The sequence below is a fragment of the Plectropomus leopardus genome, chromosome 10 (assembly GCF_008729295.1).
Source record: "Plectropomus leopardus isolate mb chromosome 10, YSFRI_Pleo_2.0, whole genome shotgun sequence".
In the NCBI taxonomy this organism is placed as follows: Eukaryota; Metazoa; Chordata; class Actinopteri; order Perciformes; family Serranidae; genus Plectropomus; species Plectropomus leopardus.
The window spans coordinates 4079566-4090071 of NC_056472.1; the positions used below are offsets into that span (position 1 = coordinate 4079566).

The following is a 10506-nucleotide window of genomic DNA, read 5'->3' on the forward strand; positions in this document are numbered from 1 at the left end:
TATACGACCATGCTAAAGCCTGTCATTATCAAAACATTCTGTACCACAGTCAAGCCAACAGTATGCACTGAAATCACCTGGACAACATGAAATCAACATGCAATGAGGAGATCACTTCACACCTGCACTGTCCACAATGATGCAATCTATCAGCATTGCATGTCATCCCCCCTCCTGTCTTCTTAGATTTGCGCTTTATATGCCTCACAGAGCCAAGCAGGGAAAACTGCAGGGAAACTGTAATCACAATCACCTCCTTTCAGAGCGGGACTCAGATTGGTTCTCCAGCTGTTTCACTGGTTACACCTCTTTTTTTTTTTATAGCGCACTGACACAAAAAGACCCAAGCAATATAAGAACAAACACTGATAGAATTTGCTATTTTTGAAATAATTTGTCTGCTTAATGCTTCTTGGGTAAAGGCAGAAATGTTGGAAATGGGAGTTAGCCACTGTGTTCAGATTCATCCGATGACAGGAACAGCACTCTTATCTTGTCTTTGTTGTTTGTTTTCCAATTACAATGGGCCCATGAAATCTAAGAAGCTTATATACAACAAACCAATGATACAGCTGGCAATGGTTAAGTAAGAGTTGAACCAGTTTCAAGGATTTTTCTCATGACTTCATCATGTGGACGACAGCCAATGGCATATAAAAAGCTGACAGCTGGATTCATCCTGCTGTCTGTAAGCAGAGCGCCGCCTCTCTCCAGTCTTTCAATAGCAACTCAAAAACTGTTGTGGACTTTCTGACATCTGTCTAGAACCATATATACACTGAAAATGAAGACACACTGCCGCTTGTCAAATACTATAAAGCAGTTTCAGAATTACAGTCCTTTGCTGTCTCTCAAGGTTCAGCAGTGGAAGCACTACAGAGTTACACAGTCATGCTTTCTTGACAGTTAAATGCAAAAAAAACAGAGAGTTTCCCATCTGCTTCGATTTAAATTCTGAGAGCTACTTTACAACACAGTGTTATGTTGCTATTCAATATAGTGATGTCCTGAATTTTTTCTCTTAAGGAATGATCTCTTGTTTGCAAAGGATGATAACGGCCATATTGCAAAAAGAAAAAGATAAACACCCCAAAACATAGATTTTGAGAAAAAAGTTATAATTCTGAGTTTAAAAAATCATAATATTACAAGAATAAAGTTGTAAATTCACAAGAAAAAAAATCTTAACATTACAAGATTAAGCTTAAAAGGAAAAAAAAGAAAAGAAAAAAGTTGTAATATTATGAGATTGCATTTGTAAATCTACAAGAAAAAAAGTTGTAATATTATGAGATTAAAGTTGTACATTTACAAGAAAAAAAGTTGTAATATTATGAGATTAAAATTGTACATGTACAAGGAAAAATTTTATGTTATGGTATGGGACAATATTCCCGTGGTGGACTGGTGGACTGGTGGACAATATCTAAAAGTATTTAAAAAAAACAAAAAAACAAAACAGACAGTGGCCATACTCTTTCGGGACTTGCCCATTACACCTAATGCATAAAATGTCTTTGTTGCCTTTTACACTATGTTACCCAACTAGTTTAATCTTTAATCTTTCAGTATAATATAATCCTCCGATTACTTGTTTGATTCATGCTTGTTGGATGCATGTAATGCAAAATTAATAAAACTGCAAATTGTCACAGTTGACTAAATGCCTGAGTGCCTCTGGAGAACTTGATACGGTGTCAGAGATTTCTTTCCATATGTTGGTTTTGGTGAAAGGTTCTTGTTCATTCACATTCTCCTGAAGCAGTCTCTGCAGGGAGCGAGGCGACAACAGCCCGACTGTTCACCCATCTGTCCCACAGTAGGAGCTCCCCGTGGTGCCTGGGTCTCTCTCCAGTGGGCCCTAATGTGCCGGGAGATTTCCCCTAAATAACACACTAGCCTGTCCCTGAAGACAGCATTGTTGCCCTGTGATGGAGTTGATGCAAGCTGTTTGCTCAGTGGAGGGGATAGAGCTAGAAACATGAGATGACGAAGTCCAGGAAACAATGATATGTCCCATGCTGGAACAAGGTAATCAAAAATATGCGGTAAAAAAAAAAAAAAAAAAAAAAAAAAAAAAATATATATATATATATATATATATATATATATATATATATATACATATATATATATATATATTTAGAAATATCTTGCATAGTAGAAACAAATAGATCTGCACACCTAGCAGCTCCTGTTCAAAAGATTTTTAGGCTGTTTTGATTCAGCAGCTCTTCCTCAGACTTCTCAAGCTCGTCAAGTTACTTTGTGTTTAACCATGCACATGTTTTGCCATGCTGTCTTGAACAAACATCCTCTTTGAAATGCTAGAGTAGCTGTTTGGTTGCTTTTACTTCACCATGAGCAATAGAGTCCAGTATCTTTGTCAACTTGCAGCTTCCCATGTTTCTGACTTTATGGATTCCAGGTTTGGGTAGAAGTGGTAGTAGCTTTGGTGTGCCAATCTTAATTGGCCAAACATGTCCATGCACACCTGAGTGCACTGCTATGTATGGAAGAGGCCACCTGTGCTCCCCTGTGAACAAGGGTTATTATAAGTAACCTTTGCTTTTTGCCCCCCTTAAGTGAGCAGTCAGACCAAAGTCAGCCTTGTGTTAAACAACACTGGAGCTGTATTGGTGGGAAATTGTTGCCTTAGGTAACAGTAAGACATAAATATACAACCCAGAGGGTTGAGCCAGTTTGAGCAATCCAACTGTAAGTTTAAAGGCTTATCAAATGCAAAAACACCACACAGTGGTTTATATATCGTATGTTATGAAATAGAAAAAGTTATCTTTTACTGCAACATTTGTGACTTGCACTGTAAAAATTCTGTATTGCTGTTACAAAGCAATCCTTCCATGTCTGCATGATGCACCACTGAACGGTGTCAGCTGAGAACACAGCTTGACAGTAGTAGTGTTATTATAGACATAGACATTGACATTATAGAAAGCACCTGTGGCAGCAGCATTATATGCCACAGGATGGCATCAGGTTCAAACTCTGCCTGTAATGTTGTAATATTAGGAGTGTGCCAGTGCCTATAGGGCGGGTGGGAGGATCCAACCAACCCTGAACTGTCATGTGGGAGTCTGGTGTTTGCATCCTGTCTGAATGTAATGTTTTTTTTCCGACACCCTATCATGTGCATCCTTCCCCTAATCCTAACCATCCGTGCATTCATACCACCCTGGCATTGGTTGACTTGTGCATTTTATGACGTTCCGGTGTTGGTTGCCATGGGCTATTGTTGCCTAAACATAACCACATGCATCCTATATGCTATATATTGACATCACAGTAATGGCAACCAGGAATGTAGACAGCATGCGCAGAAGGATGCCTAGAGCATAACATATAGATGCAAAAGTCCACTGCAAAGTAACAATTTGTGACATTTTGGGATGATAACCTGCTGGAGAGACTTGGTTCAAGCCTGTTATGAGCTAAGTAAAATGAACGAGCAAACCAAACCTGTGTGTGTGTGTGTGTGTGTGTGTGTGTCTATGTCTCCTCAGCTACAGCACTAGGCAGTGAGGACAAAAGACTGAGGAACAAAGTAAGAGAAATCAACCAAGACAACAACCACATGGAGTACCCCTACCCATAGGTCCAAACATGGCTCCAACCTGGGTTCATACCTGGGGCCCTCCTACCGTGGGGCCACAGTGCTATTCACTACACTGTTGTCGCTCCTGATTTAATTTAGCCTAGAAATATTTTTAGTGTTACGCTATGTTCATTTATTGATTTAAATATCAAACTAAACTACAAAGAGATTATAAAGATTTTTTTTTTTTTTTTTTTTACAGTGGAATACTTTTTTGCTGGTATATAAGAAAAGAAACTTACACTTCTGTGTGACATGATGGTATATCCAGACTCCCAAGCTATTTGGCAAAGTACAATCAGGAGAAGAGTATTCTCTGCGCTTCTCAGTTGAGTTTAACGACAAGTCCAGCTAGCTTGCTCTTCACTTTTATATAAACTAACACAAACACAAGGATGGATGTTCACTGGCTCTAACTATCGCCTACTACCTACACAGAGCGTCCAGCGATTGAGCTGATCAGGATCGGGAAAATGCTGCAAGAGCTCAGTGCACCATCTGTATAATCCTGTGTTGAGCCTCTGGAGCCCCTTTTGCTGCCGTTTTAATCAGACAGGGAGGACAACAGCTGATTTCAGTGTCACTTCAGCTGCCATTTTTCATAGGAGCAGACCCTATTGAGGCCACTTCCACAGACCGCTCACTGACGTAATGGGATGAGCGATAATATTTCAGTTTGTCTTGAATACTTTTGGCATTTTTTCATATTTGATAGCTATTTGATCCTCCCAAGACACGTGAAGAAGTGTCAAAGTGCTTTCGAGTGGATCCACTGCCAACATTAACAGTGCAGAGTAGAACAAACAGACAAACAGTTAACTAAACATAGCAAAAACTCCAAGCCAAACCGTAACCAATCATGCTGTGAGCACAAGGCAAACACCCACTGTTGCAAAACATGACATGGGCCTTTTATCTGCACTGTTCCCCGCAGCAGATGCAGTCCAGCCCCAAAGCACTTTTATATCCCAGTGACATGTTGCTTTTGATAACAACATTCCTGCTGGGGAATCCTACCAAAGTAAGAAAATGGCAATCTACCATTTAGTGGGAACTGTGTGATCACAATAGCAGCACACAGGGACAAATGTTTTGGAATGTCTTTCTTTGCTGTGAGTCTTACATTGAATTCTTTGATAGTCCACTGGGAGACCAGAACTCTCTAAACCAATGACCCAGTCTCTTTTCTTGGCTCATGATAAATGTATATACCCAGCTAGCAGGGAACATTCTGACAGCTTTGCTAACATTACCTACAAGTTGCAATAATGTTTGAAAGAAAACATTTGATGTTCTTTAATAAGACGTTCTACTGATGTTACATAAGAAAAAATAAGGAACGTTTTCATAGCAACATTCAGAACTTGTTATCGAGGACTGAGATTACAGACCATTTAAAAAAAATGTATGCAATGTGATATTTGATATGATAATTTTAACATTGTTTTTAATGAAAATTGGGGGGGGGGGGGGGGGGGGGGGTCAGAATATGAAAATGAGATATATCACTACATCTGTGTTTTTGAGAAACTACATCTTGCAGGGTAATTCTGACACAAAATGGCTTTCTCAGACAGATGGTAGTGACAAAGTAAGAAACTCATTAACAGGTCTAACACTGTGTTTACAATATTCAGCCTGTTCAGAAAGTGTCATTAGAAAAACTGTTGGTCTCAAAAGAAAAACTGTGGCGCTCACATCCGCAGTTTAATGGACAGACTGAAGGAGACACGAAAACGAACAACTGGCTAGCCCCCAGCAGTGCACACACATTTATTTCCCTCTCAAAGCCCACGGGGGGCAATGTCACAGTCGTCCTCATTTTCCATTTTGTGCAGCTGGTTTTAATGGCTGCAGAATGCTGGATGTAATGAGACATGCACAAAGTGGAGTGTATAGCCAAGGTGATTGAAATTAATTTATGTTCCTCAGAGAGAGGCTATCATTTCATGCTTTAGTTGAGCTCTTGAAATAGCAATGTCAGTTGGTTGAACCACTGGTCCATTATTCTGTCAGTCCACCACATCCAGATTGACTTCTCAGCATGGATTAGATGTATTTCCTTTATATTTAGAAGATGCACAGAGAGGGTGCTGATGACATTGATCTACTGGCTTCCCATTTACAGCAAAAACATGTCATGACATGATACCTCTAACATCAGATTCGTGAGCGGTATGTGAAGGCTACCTTGCAGATCTCCTGCCTTATACACGCATGCAGTGTTCACACAGACAGTGTTGTTGCCGTGAACGCTGTTTCAGAGCTAGCTGATGCTATTAATAATATATATTTCAACAATTAAAAGGAGCCATGAGCCATGCAAGCCACTGAATTGTCAACAACACAGTCTTGCAAATAGCCTTGTGTTACCAGCTGGCTTTTTGCTTTCTTTTTTTTTCTTTTCTTTTCTTTTCTTTTCTTTTATTTTCTTTTATTTTTGTTTTTGTTTTGCTTTGCTTTGTGTACATGTGGGCAGTGGTTTTGTTAGTTTGTTTGTATATCTCACTTTTTTTTCGATGAAAACTAAATAAAATATATAAAAAAGAAAATTATCAAATAACTAGGGCAAAAATATCAAGAAAACTATATAATTATTATAATTGTGTCTTAAGATATATATTTATCATTATTTCTATATTTTTTATTTTATTTGAGCCCTTTTTCCTTTTTAGCTCTTTTACTTTTCTTTCGTTTTCCTTTTTTTAATTACAACTTATTTTCTTGTAACTTTTATTTAATTTTTGCTATTTTTTGGATCGTTTCTTGGTAAGTTTCTCATTGCCTTTTTTCCATGTTTATGAAGGAAATCAAGCCAATTTGCTCAGGTTTTATGGTATTAACTGCAGCATTGTTGCAACAAAACATTTCAACTTATCCATTACATACCAGCCCCACATGGGTAATGCCCGTGGTGGGTAAGGGCCCAAAATGGGCATCTTATTAGGGGCCAACTCGAATAAAGCCAACCATGTGGGTAATCCTCATGGAACCATTAAGAAATCAGTAGACAATCCCATACGGGCCCCATTCATCAGTTAATTTACTACCCACATGGGGCCCCATACGAATGTTGGCTGGGCTGCAGAAACATACAATGCCAACATTTTTTCTGGCGATTGGATCTAATGAGTTCATAAACACAGTTCTCAGATCTTTGCGCTGGTGGATTGATACTCTGCATTCCAGATGTTCCGCTCCATAATGAACCATCCACACCTCTCAGATTGTCTCAGACAGACCTGCTGACTGTCCCCAGACCAGTTAAAGCTAAGCAGAGAAGCAGCACTCAGTTTCAATGCACCACATATCTGCAAGAAAACTTGAAATGAGCTCCACCTCTCAGTTCTTTCAAATCAAGCTTTAACTTTTATGTTTGCCTTCATGAAATCAGATTTGTAAGTGTTCATATCTTACACTGCACTGTGATTTTTGTTGTTTGTTCAGTTTTATTCCATCTTATCTGATTTTGTTGCGTATTATATTTCATTCTTTGTGTATCTGCCTTCTTTTTTTTATTGCATTGCGTTTCTTTCATATCTTAACACCTGTTTATGTCTTAGGTAAAGCACTTTGAGGTGCCTTGTTGTTGAAATGTGCTATACAAATAAACTTGCCCTGAAGTGTGTAATATTTGTAACAAATAACACAAAAGCTTCTCTCTGTACATTTTTTTCTTAGTCTCACAAAAATCTAATACAACAAATGATCGGACAGGAAGGTGTAGGTACCATTTAGTGATTATTTATAGTTATAATAATTGCCTCTATTACACATGTATTTTATTTTTCTATAGGTGGACAGTCAAATATATATATAGATAATATAATATAAACTGGCATATATATTTATATATTTGTATACTGAGCATTGTAGGTACAGAAATGTCCTTCAGAATGAATAAAGTTCAATGCTGTCACATGAATGATGCAACCAAGAGGAGCTGAGGCTAAGTAGAGTTCGTGCTGACACAGCTTAGACAGACAGAGAGACAGACAGAGCATTAAACCCTTGTGATTTCATAACAATGTTGTGCCGGCCACAGGCCAAACTTTTCTGTTCATAAAACAAAGTCTCATTTAATTTCTTATCCAACAAGCAGTGGGGCCCCCAGAGGTGTCCAGATGGTGCCACCGAAAATCTTAGGCTGGCACATCAGATCCAAAAGCCATAACTAAAGCCACACTTAGATGAGAACGGCCCTACTAAACAGAACAGAAAAGTCTTTCTTTTGCATTTTAAAAAAAAATCTTCGTTCATATGAACAGTCTTCATGTACACAGATCCGGAAAAACAATCGGAAAGCACTTTAGTATGCATGCCAGGCCGGTAGTTGGTGCTGTAACTTTGCTATGACACACCAGAGAAGAACACCACATGCAAAGTGCAGCCATGACATCACCGTTCTCACAGGATCACATTGCCACTTTACAAGGCGACAGAAGGGGTGATGTTTTGAAAAGATTGCACTCTGGAACCCAGTTTCAAAAGTTTGCGCTTTTAGACCCTCATTGTCATAGCCGTGTGAATGCCAAACTTCAATGAAAGTATGATGTTTCATGCAAGAACTGTTGCCATGTAAATGGTCCCTAAATTTTATGAATTCCATCATGCTGTACATGTAGGCCGAACAAGGAATCCCTTACTGATATACTTTGGTTTCTTATTTACAGTTAATATCTGATGTTCATAGATAAATACTGATACAGTTAACATTTTGACTACAACAACAATTTCAAGTAGAATAGTTGTTTTTTTCCTTAAATAGACGAATACACCTTTAATTTAAAGGAGTACATTGATCGTGAGGACCAACACATTTACTGTAAATAAGCCTTCTGAGGTTTAGGGGAGACTCGTGGGTATCCACAAAACCCATTTTCATTCACGTCTTTATGTGAGAGTTCAAAGGACCTCTTTAAAAATGGCCAATGCAAGTTTAACATGACACTATGTTTGAGCTACCTTAGAAAATGAGTGCAGCACTGCGGGATGTGAGGCAATTTAACTATGCATCACATAACCGGGTCGGTGCAAGAAAATAAAAATCAACGGGAGTAGGTGGAACAGGAATCATAATAAAGATATTTAACTAGTAACATGAAGTTAGTCAGCAGCTTTAAAAGTCATTTTCACAGAGCTTAGGAAAAGTATTCTTATTCGTATAAGCACACTTGATATTCAATGGTACGGATTTGAGGTAAAATGGATCATTTTTTGAGATAATATTATCGCAGTTGCTATGATAATCTCCATTTGAGCCTTAATGGTAATTCCAGTTATGTATTAGCATCGAGCTAATGGACTAAAGGCTTGTTATTTGCCACATAGTTGTAGCAGATGGAATCAGAATAAGTTTTAGTACCATGTAGGTTTTCTCTTAAAGTTTGAATTTGCCTTAGTGTTTCATGCACACAGTAAACATACAATAATCATATTAAGAGGAAATGTCATTAAAGGCAATATACTGAAACAATCAACATAAACATACATCATAAAGTGAATTGAATTGTGAAGTGACAATAAAAAAATATTTTAAAAAAATACAACAAAATATTATAAAATAAGATGTACTGTAAAACTGTTTCAGCTGTTAAGGAGTTAAATTTTATGCTGTAAGAAAACTGTGTTATTTAATATGCTTTGTTTTTATATATAAATATGCTGTTATGGTATGGAAAACACTATATTATATAAAAAACACTATATCTTATTATTTAAAAATGCATAATGAATGAGATGGGACAGGAGTTATTTTTCTAGGATTCGGATGGGACAGTTTTTTTTTTTTGTGGTAGCAGGAGGGGAGGGGTGAAAATCCACTCCTGTGTCTCCTTCTGCGCCACAGTCTCTTAAATACTGTAATGTCAGCCTACAATTGATTTTGCCATGCGGCCCAAGCAATTTTATCAGGGTGGCCATGACCTCCCCTGCCCTCCTTGAGGGGCGCAACTGCCAACAAAGTAGTTTTCTGATGTGTAGTGACAATTACATCCTCCCTGCATTTGTTGTCTCTGCAATTAAAGGTCTCTTCTACACTGAAACATCTTTAGTCCAACACCAACGTCGATTTCATCACATTCAATATCGAGGTTCGATATTAAATGTTAATATTTGCTCTTCCATATTTGTCCATAGTGTTCAAAATCCCATAAATCATTAAATCAAGAGGCTGCACTCGAGAGAGAGAGACCGTCCTCCAGCGGAACATCGGTTGTCCTGCCTGCCTGTTAAATCATTAATGTGACACGGTAACTGCACCAAAGGAGCACAACAACTGTTCAGATGTTCACACTCTGTCCAGTGTTACACACACACACACACACACACACACACACACATGCACAGACACACCCACACAGTTTTTATGTCTTTTAAAACACTCACGCCTCTTCCACGTGCTTTAGTTTCCTTCCTGGGAACTTAAAGCCTGACTTTGCACTTCTGAAAGTTAATCATGCAAACAGCTTCACTCACGCAGCTTGTGTTATGAGGGAGCAGAGACACAAACCAGGGGACAGTTGATGTAGTAGACACATAGGTCCAGCACTGTCTCTTACCTTGTCCTCATTGGAGTAGCGGCGGCTGTGCTGCGCTGCTCCCGCGCTCTGGTTCATGTTTCAGCACCGCGGACAGCTCCGGCCGGGAAACAGAGAGAGTCCTCGCGCGGATAAACTGCTGCTGACAGTGATCACACACACACACCAAACTGCAAGACAGGGGACACAGTCAAACTAGTTTACTGGTCCGTTCAGAGCCGTTTACTGGTTCGCCGTCTTCTCCGTGATACGCATGGCTTCTCAGCCAATGATGCTTCGCGCGTAAAGACTCGCTCTGCTGGTGCGCCAGCTGTGAGCGCAGGCGGGCTGTTCATTCATTCGACAGTAATG

At 38.9% G+C, this 10506-nt stretch overlaps 1 protein-coding gene across 1 annotated transcript in view; it reads right to left on the bottom strand.

Annotated features, from left to right (window-relative positions):
* The window catches only part of LOC121949023 (inactive dipeptidyl peptidase 10-like), a 167958-nt gene extending 157725 nt beyond the window's left edge, over positions 1-10233 (bottom strand). Inside the window, exon 1 of the mRNA XM_042494609.1 lies at positions 10177-10233. Within this exon, the coding sequence (XP_042350543.1) occupies positions 10177-10233 (57 nt within the window). The remainder of the gene's footprint in view (positions 1-10176) is intronic.
* Between the last annotated feature and the right edge of the window lie 273 nt (positions 10234-10506).